This window comes from Falco rusticolus, chromosome 5 (genome assembly GCF_015220075.1).
Source record: "Falco rusticolus isolate bFalRus1 chromosome 5, bFalRus1.pri, whole genome shotgun sequence".
In the NCBI taxonomy this organism is placed as follows: domain Eukaryota; kingdom Metazoa; phylum Chordata; class Aves; order Falconiformes; family Falconidae; genus Falco; species Falco rusticolus.
This window is the reverse complement of record NC_051191.1, coordinates 52,965,014-52,978,232: the sequence shown is the minus strand read 5'-3', so window position 1 is coordinate 52,978,232 and position 13,219 is coordinate 52,965,014. Positions and strand designations below refer to the sequence as shown.

Below are 13,219 nucleotides of genomic sequence, written 5' to 3'. Positions count from 1 at the left end.
GTTGCATGTGCAATACCATTATGTGTTGCTGTTCAGCCTTTCAAACAAAAGAGAACAGTCTGCAAACTACCATACAGGAAAAATATCGCTTGTTCAAGTTCACAATAGTTATATGGCCCCACAGTTCACCATGATACACTGCAATTAAAAGGGAAGAGACAAACCTAAATTTCAAGGTCATCCATAATCCTTCCATCAATGTTAACATTTATATTATGTGCGCGCATATGTGTGTGTGTATGCTTATAGTTAAAAAGGAAATTCAGGTTATTGAATTGTTTATATTATCTGACATATTCATTGGTTCTTTCCTTTTTTTGTGTCCAATAAGATATTTGGGAATCTGTCACTAGCTTTTGGATTTTGGCTTGCTCACAAGGGAATAGCAGAAGGGAATAAACCAGTAAACAGAAGGTTGTATTACTCTTACAACCACCTTAAACAAACCTCACTGAGCAGCTTAATCAGAACGTAATTTATCTTTTCTTTTTTTCTTTTTTTTTTTTTTTTTCCTGGCAGTTTTAAGAAAAGTGACAGAGAACATATGGGACAGAGTATTAGAAAAACTGAACCTCAAAAGGGGAGAAAGTGTTTTATGTTACCTCCTGGTTAGCAGCAGCTAGTTCTTCTTCCAGTGCAGAGACTCTTTCTAAAGAAACCCTCAGTCGTTCCCTTACCTAGAAGAAAAATCAAAATATGTGCAGTAACGTAATTTCTATCAGTCTTTAAAGATTATATAATCTCCCATATGCACTACTGTACGCCCTGCCAGTCTGCAGGCATGTGTGTTGCATCCTTTCATGAGACATACTGTGTAGTAAACATTTAAACCTAACTATAGGAAGATTTAACGCATGAAAATAGGTGTCAAATTTTAAATGCCATACTGCTGTTCCACAGTTTGCTGATAGTTTTATGGAATACACAGCAAATGCAAATATTCTAGAACCACACTAGTCATAAAAATAAAACGTTGTTTGCAAGCAACTTTTACAAAGGATCAAGAAAAAAACATTGCAGATTTTTTAAGTTCATTCCATGGAAGATAACTACTCTGTTCATATTAATTGAACAACAAATTCATTGAAAAAATAACTCGTGGCATTGCCTTCAGGCACACATACTAAGATATTTTGTATCATCATGCAGTTTCTTTGGGTTTTGCAAAAAGTCATAAACAAGATATGCTCTCATAAGTAGAAAAGACTGCTGTGTTTGTACCAGTTTCAAAGATGACCTGTTCTGTTCTAAGGATGCCTATGATCTAGTCAATTATTATTATTATTACTAAATGTTGATTATTCATAAATTATAATAATAATAACTTAATACCTCTGAAGACATATTTACTGTTGTTTGAACGCTCTGGCTCAGCGTCACCTCTGTAGCATTAAGACGATCTAAGCTGGCAACATAGTCGCCAGTCTCCCAGCATGATCAAAAGCAAATCAGACCTACAATGATCTTCAGTGCTGTGTGTAGGTGACTTTCTCTTGACTGTGAAGGCAGCCTATGGCAACTCCTCTCCTAATCTATACAACTTTATTAGGCACCTCACACTGTATGACTTTACAACCTGGCTAATCACTCAGTATATATATATATATATATATACACACATGTTCCAGCTACATGGTGGCAATGCTCTTCCAGCTGATGGATCCAGGTATGTTTAAAGCTATTAGCAGTGTTTTTAAGGAAAGCTAGCATATTATGTTAGGACAAGAGATGCAGCTGAACAACAAAGTAAAACAAAAATCAATCTTTTGTATACAATGGAATATTGTACATTTTCATGTATGTACAGTGGTTTTCACACCCTTGACAAATACAGGAGATCCTTGAAAATGTTGTGTATGTCCTAATGCTTTCATACTTTTTCCAGTGGCATCTCCTAGTCTAACAAATACTAGCTTTCTGAAAATACTTTATTTTCCATTACTACTTACAGAAGTGAAACTTTGCAAAGAGACTCACTACATTCCAAGGATGGCTTAGACTTTAATAGATGAAAATTGCTTGGCAAAACTATAACAAAGCATGTTCACTAAACTGTAAAACTAACTAAATCTAAAGATCAAATACATATTCAGGAAATTAACACTGAAAAAGAAAACTATTCAGTCTTTCTAACAAATGCAAATATAGCTGCTTATGAAGCACTTTCTGGTCCTTTTTACATACTTCAGCTTTATTAAAAGAAACAAATTAAAAATGTATTTCATGTATTCACAAGAATTATTTGAATGCTCTCAGGTAACTATAGTTTTACTATGCACTAAACAATATTGCCAGCCTTAACAGAACAGAAATCACAAGTGATTTGCTCAAAGAAGTGAAAGAAAAGTGAGTTGAAGAGTGTTAAGGTATAAGAAATATTAAGATGCTCTAAAGATCACAGAGAATCCTCAATTATTTTTTTCAATTTCTGATTTATTAATTACCCTCTATTCCTTCAGCACTATAAGACTGAGGAAAATCAACTCTTACTGTTCCCAGAGATGCATGTTGTAGCTTAAACAAACATTTCCTTTAGGGTGTGACTATGTAACTGCCTGTTCCTCACCTGATGCAAATGAAGCTCAAGCCATCCTGAAGTAGCAATGACTGAGCCACCTCTGTGTTAAGAGTGAAAATTACTACAAATGTTCATGACTGTTTCAACTATTTTCATACACCAGAACAACAGAATGCAGTAGGAATATGCAATGAACTGAAAATGTTCCTGCCATTTATTAAATGTCTGTACTACTTTTTGTCAAAGACTTCTATAAAAATCTTTAATAATAAAGCTTGCTTTTCAAAATGAGCTACATAATTCCTGGGAAACATCCTCATAAAGCTTCAGATTTATGGCAGTACACAAGATATTCATAGTCATTTTTATATAATCTTTTTTATTATTAAATTATAACAAATTTGGAATATGTAAAATTAATTTGAAATATTGAATTTACTAATTATAATTTATTCATAATTTCCAGCTAATTCTATTTTTCATAAAAGTACTTCACACCAGATGTATAATGCATCAATTATTCTGGCTGTAATTGAAAAAAAATTTTTTTAAATAGCTGAAAAAGTATTTCTTCATTTGCCTTTCCTTTTTCCTATTTTTTAAATCTTTTTCTGCTTGAAATCCAGTATTATTTCTTCAGTTCTTCTACCAGCTTCCATGGCTACTCAATGACATGCTTCCCTGTCCAGATGGATGAAAAGTCCAAGGCAGTATGAGTCCACACCTGGTACTCACATCTTTTTTCTCTCTCTGCTCCTTCCATGCTCTCTGCCTTCCCAGCCCCGCCCCCCCCCCCCCCGCCCCCCGCCTCTGTGCATCCCAAAGCTCTCTGTATCCTCTTCTCTTCCCACCACAACTTCTGTCTTTCACTAGCACTCCACTACTAAAGTGCATGTCCTACCAGCGAGGGGTGTAGTCCTGTCTTCAAGAGGCCCGATTTCAACCTCTTCAATCACAGTGGGAGTTGGCAGACAACAATTTCTTACTGGAAATCTCAGCTTAGATTTTAAAAAATACACAGGAAAAATGACAGTCATCTTTCCGTCTTCAGTCTTTTTAGCTCTAAGTGCCTTTGAGGGACACGATGGTTGAGAGAAAAATCACAAGACAGCAGTTGTTAAAAGCTGAAATGCAATGAGTTGGTAATTTTACTTAAATTTTTGTAAGTTTCCTGAAACTTTCACTTATCCAAGCCTAAGTGTTTTATAAATAAGAACGCATGTTTAAAAATGATATGTCCAACACTGGCATTCATTTTGAATAGTGTTAGAAACTGCAAACCAGCTAGGGCACATTACTGAGGAGGTCACACTCCACAAGGAGCTGTTTCCAGAAAAATTATCCTTAACCTTTGCACACTGTGGCACTGTAGAACTGAATCCTAGTGGGTTCTATATGGACATTTAAAAGCCTGAAAACAATACACCCTGAAAATAATAGGCATTTCTTTCAAAGAAAATTTAGGAGATGCATATTTTACATGGCACTCCAGAAAAAAATAGGTACAGAATTGATGTCTTTATTCTGAATATAATATCAGGATATTATATTAAAATGCATTTTTTTTCATTCTTGGCCTATTATCAATAACAGCATGGAACAGTACCAGTGCAACACAGAGCAACAGCTGGAAGTCTTTTCCTTTGCCTTGCCTTGCCTTCCCTGCCTTCTATGTACACAGTTAATGCACTACCTTTTTTATAATGACCTAACCAAAATTGAAGTCTGATGGCCCTTATTTGTTCTTTGAATATAAAAGTTGCTAAGGGAACTCAAAGCAACTCTGCCTTGGCACAGAAGACCTCTTTTCCTTTTTCTGACCAGTGAACAACTAATTCAGAATCACATTTGCCACCTTGGCATTGGAAATGTTACAACTAATTCTTCAAACACACGCATAGTGGCTGTTAAAGTTGAGGGAAATCTTTGATTCTATCAGTGAAAAAAGAGGAAAAGCACTACATCAGTGTTCTGATCTGCAGGAGAGATCTGCTCTGGTTTACAGCCCAGAAACTGTAACTTTATTTCTCACTTTAAATTTCTTTCTCAGCCTTTAATTGATTTCAAAATAAACTTGAGGAAGAACGCAAAATCCGAATAAAGATTTCAGGTTTGTTCATTCACATTCCAGGAAAGAATACAGGCTACAAATGCCACACTAATGTACGTGGTACACAAACATTTTGAAAAATATTTTACTCTAAGCAATATTTACCAGTCAGTAGTTGTATCAATGTTTTAATGAATTTTGTAAGTTCATATTGAATAACCTTTGAATCTAAATATGGAGCGACAGCCAAAGCCTCTGAAAAGCCATATACAAATGTATTGCAAAGAATTTTGTATTGGACTCCCTCTTCAAATTTATGTTACAGCAAACAAAGCAAACAGAACCATCATAATTTCTGAGAGGTGTAGGAAAGGGTGTTGCTCCTGGTCACTCTCCTGCTAGAGAAAAAGGAGCTGGAACAAATGCTTTTTTTTAATCTGATAATTTGGGGTTTTTTCATATAATGAATGCAAGTTAGTGATTAGAATATTACATTGTTTTTTTCTGGAAGGGAAAGTGAGTGAGTAACTATAGTTCATAGAAGTAAGCATTATCTTAGTGAGATTGTGCTTATCAATTCAGAAATAACAGGCTACTTAAATTTCATGGACTCCTTCAATGTATATTCTATTCTCTTGGGCATGGTATAAATCTTTACTAAATAAGGTTCGACAAAGTAAGACTAATCAGATGTCACCTGATCAATCAGAACATGCTATAATATGCATTTTTAAAGGCCAGATTGCTGTTACAATGCCACAGACACAACAGAAAGAGGTTGCTCTCTCTGTGTTAGAGGGTGTATCCAACATGTGCCCAGATGACTGGGTATTCCTCTGGCTTTTAAATGCAACCACATTATCTTGAAATGTAACGTAGTCAATGTCATGGTTAGCACTGCTGTCAGTGCAAAACACCACCCATCTTTCTCCATCTCCTAGCAACTGCTTCCTACTTTTTTCCTTGCTGTCAAATTCTTTCTTCATTTACTCCAGATCTGCAGCCCCCAAAGAGCTTTTAAAAAACACTTGCACATGCTAGAATTGAATCATTTTTTCCCCAAGAAAAGACTATTGAATAAAAGATCTCCTAGCCACCTGTTAATGAATAAAAAGATAGTGAAAATACTGACATGAATAGGTTGGTTTTATTTTCAAGAATATTAGGTGTACTTTTCTGCCATGAATTAACCTAAATAGAACTAGTGTTTTTTGAATCTTAGCTAGGACAACACCACCTGGTAGCTATCCTTTGTGGAGATCAATGGGACACTTGTTTCCAAAATCGACCAAAAAAAGGGGCTTGGAGAAGTTGCTTCAAAGTTTCTTTTTTCCAAATGCACATTTTAAATGTTGAACACTAAGTTTAAAGCAAAATAGGGAAAATGTCTGTAGGAAAATAAGCATGTTCAGACAGATATTAGATGTCAATTATAGGTATAAAATTGTAAAATAAAATAACCATTTTTCTAGGGTTTGTTCTTCCTAAATTGCATATAAGGAACATGTACTTCCTGACCTACTCTATACTCAATGTCTATTCTAACCATGAACTTAATCTGAGCTTCTATTTTCTATTCAAGTCTAACGATGTCTAGTAAATCTCACCTTAATTTGCTTTATTATAAACTATTCCACATATATTAATATATAATATCACAAAATATTTCACTGTTTTATATTATTTCTACAACTTTTCGTTGCATGAAATAAAGGAAAATATCAGCTACTTAGCAGCAGTAAGAGAAATCTTTGAGATCTGAAGCATTAAGGAGGTCAGGGGAGATTAACTGAAGAGAAATTTCCGCTCAGACTATCTCCCTATCAATACAGCTGCAAATTTAAAGTGACTTATGCAATAGCAAAGGCTATTAGAAATGTTAAGTCCGAATTTCACATTGGTCCCAATCATAATCAATACTAACCTCTAGGGTGTTAAACTTCCCATTTGTTAACAATGTTCATTGTTTGTGGGACATAACCTAACCTTACACTTAGAAAAAACAATCACCAAATTTAACTTTGAATATGAAGAAAATCAAGAGTTGGTAGCAGAACTGTTCATGTTCTGTGTTTTCAGATTTCTAAAAATTTTAGCATAATTAGATACATAAAGATGTTTGCAAATACTTATTCCTTCTGTCAAATTAAATTTCTAAATAATAATACTACTAAAGTTAGTGCAGTATCAATGTCATTGTGACACAATAATTGACATTGTGTCACTTACCCAAAGAAAGACAATGAGATTTCTTTGAGATACACATAAAATAATAAATATTTATAAACTAAATTAACTCTTTCATTATCCCCATGCTCTTAAATGAAAATTCTCACAAAATGCACTACAAATATGCAAGAACAGACTATGAAGATTGTTGTTTGGAAATGCTAGGATCTCATATGGAGAATGGGGTGAGAATAACAGCACACTACTACTACCTTCTACGCACTAGGATGTACCTATTCTGTGTACTGACTCTCTAGCATTGGAAGATCGTGACAAGCTTTCATTCTACAGGGGTTGAAGGGATGCTGAAGGAGCTGTCAAACACTGAAATAACTGTCAAAGACAGTCATGTTTTCTCTGACTAATGCAATCATGGCTGGGATCTCTTTATGGCCATCTCTCTTTTGGGCAAAAGATAGAGGCAAACCCCAGATTTCATATAATATATATGGGACTAATAGGCTTTTTGAAATAAGCTAAGGGATCATTCCTAGTGCTTCTTATATTTAACCAGGCATCCCTGGAGATATGAACCCTGAATTGAAAGGTTTTATTTTCCACTTTCCAGTCTCTTTTATATTTTTCTTTGTATTTTGTTACAGTAATGAGGACATTTTTGTAGTTGTTCTACTTAGTACCTAGGACTTCTTGCGTGACCAGTCAAGTGTTGCGGCAGAGCTTGTTGCAGTGTAGAAAGTGAAAACATGAAAGAAAATTTGAATGTAGGAAGAATGTAAAGACTTGGAATTTTTGTAAGTTTAAAAGGCAAATATTTTTATGAAATATGTTGTTATGCTTTTTCAAGGCTGTAACAACTAAATTATTACTTTCAACATCAACAATTTTTGTGAAGAAAAAAATTAAATAAATTTATCCATTGTTCATTTGCAAAGGGTTGTGATACATTTTCAAAGCACTTTAGACAGTTTTCATTACTCTATCTATTAACCTATGTAATGACATCAGTTTATCCTATATCATCGTTTGTTACTTCAGTATTTACTGCAAAGTTCTGCCTTCAAGCCTCTCTGAGCATAGTGGAAGAGTCTGCGGGAATGAGAAATAACCCACAATGCAGAGGAAAAGACATACGTAAATCAAAGGGAGTAGACTGGCTGCACCCAAGGGTGCTGAGAGACTTGATTGACTCATCATAGTGAGGCCTTTTCCATCTTTGAAAGTTAACAGCAGTCAAGGGAGATTCCTGATAATGGAAAAACCCCAAATGTTGTGTCCACCCTCATGAAAGGCAGGAATTATCATGGGAAGATCCAGGGAAGTACAAGCTGGCCAGTGTTGGGAAGGTTATGGAGCAAATCTTCCTGGAAGCCATTTCCAGGCACATAAAGGACAAGAGTGATTAGGAAGAGCCAGTATGACTTTGTCAAAGGCAAATGACATCTGGCCAACCTTATTGCCTTGTGTGATGAGATGACTGGCTCCATGGATGAGGGGAGGAGAACAGTGAACGATTTTCACTTTGTCCATACCAAAGCTTTGTGCAAGGTCTACTTTTTTTCCTCTAGGAGAAAAGGGATATGAATTAGATAAAGGTATTATAGACTGCAAAGAAAAATGGCTGGACTGCAAGTCTCAGAGGTTTGTTATCAGTGACACAAAGTCCAAGTGGCATCCCATTATTATGAATGGAATTACTCCAGGGAACAGGATAGGCCTGGGGAAGAGAGAGCAGTTTTGCAGAAAGGACCTAGGGGTGAATAAGGCCAGACACGTAGTTCAGTCAGCAGGTTGAGGGAAATCATTATTCGCCTCTGAACTTATGAGGATGCATCTGTTTTGGGGCTCCCTAGTAGAAGAAAGACACTGCCAGACTTCAGTGAGGGCCCACCAAGCTGGTCATGGGCTGGAGCATATGGCATATTAGAAGGGGCTCGGAGAACAGGGTCTAGTCAAACTCAAAAAGAGAAGGTTCATGTCTACAACTAGCTAATGAGAACACGTGGAGAAAACAAAGCTAGCTTCTTGGAGAAACACAGTGACAGGACAAGAGGGAACAGGTGCAAGACTCAGCAATAGAAACTCCAGCTATGTATTATGGGAAAAAAAATAATACAATGAGGGTAATGAAACACCAGAATAGGTTTTCTCCCTGGAGATATTAAGAAGTGGATTAGACAGGATCCTAAGCAACCTGAAACAGTTGGCCCTGCTGTGAGCTGGAGGTTGGGCCAGATGTCCTCTAGCAGCTCCGTTATTCTACCAGTCTCTGAATAATTTCAGCAAATTTTCATAGGGGGATTCATATCTTATTTCTGAAGGGTCTGAAACAAATGTAATTTACATATTTTTTCTGTCAAAGAAAATATAGAATAGATGACTTACATGCCATAAAGTTTTCTTTGCAAATTTGGGTGTATGAAGTCTTTCTTACTTCCATTATTTTTTAGTAAGAATCTCAATAATGTTGACAATGTGTGCTATAATGTGATAGCATTATATTATCAGGTAACTGGATGACATAAAAACTCCTTCTAAAAGAGAGACACTACAACATAAACACATAATTTTATACAGGATTTGTACCTGAAAATAACATGTGCTAGGTTTGTAACAAATTATTTTAAAATCATTTACTAAACTGTGTCCTTGATTGATCTTGTAATGTTTTACAATAAAACCATGATTATATCAAAATAAAAACGATTCAATAGATGAGTAGCACATATGAAAAAATAATTTTGACCAATCACTTTTAAAACTTGTTTTATAATACAACAAATCTCCTGTTAATATGAATGCAGATGTCTGATTTTTCTATATTGGCAATTATCATTGCCACTGGTACAGAGACCCATTATATACATAAGATATGTACCTGTGATACTCCAACATTTTTAAATTAACTGACTACTGATTTTAACCTGCTACATTAAAAAAAAAAAAGAATGTTCAGAATATAAGTCAAAATATTATATTTAGCTTTAATCTAATTCTGTTCAATAATTTTCAACATGAGAGGTAAACTGCATAGTACCTAAACACTAAAAAATTCACAAAAGAAAAAGTGTAAGAAGTATACAACTGCTGCATCTCAGAAACTATTTAAAGTTTAGTTTTTATTATTTCTCATATTTATCCAGCACAGTGTCAATAAGTATAAAAGCAGGAGAGCTCTCTACTCTATAGTTGTATCAATGTTTGAAGTGTTGGATTAAAGATCAAAGCTCAGACCATAAAACCTATCAATCGTCAAAACATATTTTTAATAACACAGGATTTTGTAAGTCTTAATGACATCCAAAAGCTTATTACGATTGCTTACAGTGGCTAGAAGTCATTACATTTCTTTTTCTAGATTTTCTTTAAATATACTTTCATGATATGTAACTGAACAGAATATGCAACTAGATACGCCTAAACACAAAATAAGTTTTGATTCAGCATAAGTTCCTTAAACTCATTTAACTTTGAACCCGATAGTTAACCCAATATGACTCATAACCCTGTTTCATACCCTTATTACCAATGACTACAGCTACCCTTTTCATAAAGCTGCTTCTTTTAATAGTAATTCCTTAAATATAGCCAACTTTCTGAGTAGATTTCTGAAATAAAAAAAATATTTTTTTTTTACTGTGAGACCATTGAACTGGTTCTACACAACACAGCTTAACTGTGCAGTCAATGGTTTCAGATGCTGTGCTGCACATCTCCCCGACTTACCCAACCATCTCAAACAGAGAAGCAACTCAGCCACAGCAATGAACACAAGCAAATTGGCCAAGACACAGCCCACAAAGAACTACGTTCTTTGCTTGTCAGCGGTAGTTCTTATGTGTTCCCTGCATGTGTAGATTTGAGGCACTTATTAACTGAGATACATCATCTTCTGAGCATATTCTTTCTAGATGTGAACTGGATTTCTGAATTCATATAAGCAATGCGCAAGGTGTTGTACATCCTCATAGTTGTACAAAGTTTCATTTACACAAAAGAGTCTTTCCAGCCCAGGACACATGAGGAGTTCAGTGGAAGGAAGGACCCTCTTAATTAGCATGACTAGATGCAGTTATTGTGGTGGTTTTTATCTTGATTCTGCAAGCCTTTCATTACCTCTGATAAAGAAGGATCTACTACTTATTTTAGGTCATCCTACTTGTAGAGGGAACACTGTGCTTATGTGTAAATGCTAAAAACATCTTAAAACTTAGGAGGTGTTCCTCCTAAAAATTTTTAAGAGACAAGTTCCTGTAAGCAGTTAGAAATGTCATTCTGCCTTTTCACTCTTGTGTTTTTGAAATTTGAGATACCTACATTTGCTCCACAATAACTTAAAACCATATCATACAGACAGCAAATTCCATGTTGTCATCTTTATTTAGTGCTAAATAGGAGAAGCATGTCTGGTAGGTGTATGATTTGCTTATTTTGGAAAGTCAGTGCTATTGTCTAGAAAAGATAGCTGAAGTGACCTGAAGTGGATTACAGCTATTGGTCATACATTCGTATGGATTTCTTTGGCCATGTGTAAATACTATTAATATAGGAGACATTCCAAACAGTAAATAAACAGTACTATTGTTCTACTGTGTCACAAGGCACAGTTAAGTAAGACAGAGTGTATTTAGTAAGCTTTTTTTCCATACTGTACCTTTTCATCCAAAGCCTTGTGGTGCTCAAACAGAGATTTCAGAGCTTTGAGGACTTCAACTTCACTGGAAACTCCTGAGGGAGACTGTGCTTGCCGTTTCACCACGGTCATCCTCAGTGACCTTTCGTGTCTTGAGACAAGGCACTCCAAATGCTCCAGTAACAGCTATTGGACATGATATAAAAGGTTATTAATTTTTGTGCAGCCAAACACTTTGGAAATTCTAACTACAAAATGCATGATAATAAATGGCAATTTTCATGGCAACCTCATTTAGGAGAGACTGCTGGAATTATTGACAATATTTCATGATTCTAAATCAGGTGGAATAAATAGAATAATAGGAAATCTACTAATGATTTCACTTAAAACCCTGCTATGAAAAGCGAGAACAACAAATCACTCAGCATAGGATCACTAATTTAAGTATATATTTACAGTATTATTTGTGATAGCAATTAATGAGCATTAACAAATAACAACCAAAGCCAGCCTAAAGCATCATGCAAAAATACTAAAGTTCATAATTAATGCACCCTAACTCTAATGTATTTTCAATGTATACTGAAGGTTACTTAACAAATTTATGTGAAAATAAACAGTATATTTTATTAATTTTTAAGACTATTCATTCTAAATGCCACAGCTACTAGTGTTTGTCACTAGTATGTGCTCTAAAATGTTCACTGTCTCTGTTGTATTACAAACACGATGGAAAACACAAAGGTCCATACAGAGAAATTTCACGCTTTTGTAAATATCTGTAAAATAACCTGTAAATAACCTAATATAAAAACATATGATAACTATTTTTCATTATTACTGAGGTGAAATGAAAAATTAAAATTATATGTTGATATTGTGTAGAAAATTCCCCATTTGTGTTTACTTTCATAGGGCTATCATTTCTGTTCTTACTCTGAAAATAAAAGAGAATTGGTTAGCTGTAAGGTTAAAGAAGGATAGCTAAATTCATGACTCACAATGCATGTTAAATGTATTGTAATTACAACATACAATTACATCTAAGTCACTGAACTGGAAATTTGAAAGTTACAGGGATAATTGTTTATTATTTCTCCTCTGATATGCTTTTTAGTTTAGTTACTATTATTACAGATATATATTTATCTGTACTCCATAGCTATTTACAGTCACATAATGACCTTTATTGTTACATGAATTAATAGACAAAGAAGAGCAAAACCAGATTGTAATACCATTATAGTTGTAATACTTTGATGTTATCTTTGCTTCAAACATGGTTCTTGTGTCTGGATTTGCCTGGTTATTATGTTACAGTAACTGTATTATTCACAAAAAGTCAGCAATCACATATGCAAACCATGTTCATACATCATGAACTGTAATGACTCCATGCAATTCAAGGAGGGTATTTCTACCATTTCTGAATTCAGGTGATGGCTTGTATTTATCAAAAGCAAATGAACAAGGAATCAATGAGTTCTGTCATCCAATCCCTGTAGGGCTGGCAGCAGATATAGGTAAATTTTTAATTATTTCAGGCAGTCCAAAGTAACAGGCAAATTTGAAGAGACCTCTTCATCATAGAGCCATCAGGAACTTGGTACAGGGCTGTGGTAAGGTTGTAACTCAAATGAGATCAGAATAGCTTCCAAATACTTACAGAGTACTTCTGTTCATAGCAGTACTTAAACACACAGTTAATTGCCATCATGAATAGAACTGAATTTCTGAATTTTGGCCTAAATTCATATATTTACATGATTTTTCTAAGCCACATAGTTTATCTAGGAGATAGCTGGAGAAAAGCAAGTCAACAGCTGGT

General features: G+C 34.8%; 1 protein-coding gene across 8 annotated transcripts in view; it reads right to left on the bottom strand.

Annotated features, from left to right (window-relative positions):
* Window positions 1–13,219, bottom strand: part of PPFIA2 (PTPRF interacting protein alpha 2) — a 353,334-nt gene that overhangs the window by 111,790 nt on the left and 228,325 nt on the right. For all 8 annotated transcript variants that reach the window (XM_037389538.1, XM_037389537.1, XM_037389539.1 and 5 more), the window contains exons 5-6: window positions 11,410–11,574; window positions 603–677 (exon numbers count right to left, since the gene is read on the bottom strand). In XM_037389538.1, the coding sequence (XP_037245435.1) occupies window positions 603–677; window positions 11,410–11,574 (240 nt within the window). The remainder of the gene's footprint in view (window positions 1–602; window positions 678–11,409; window positions 11,575–13,219) is intronic.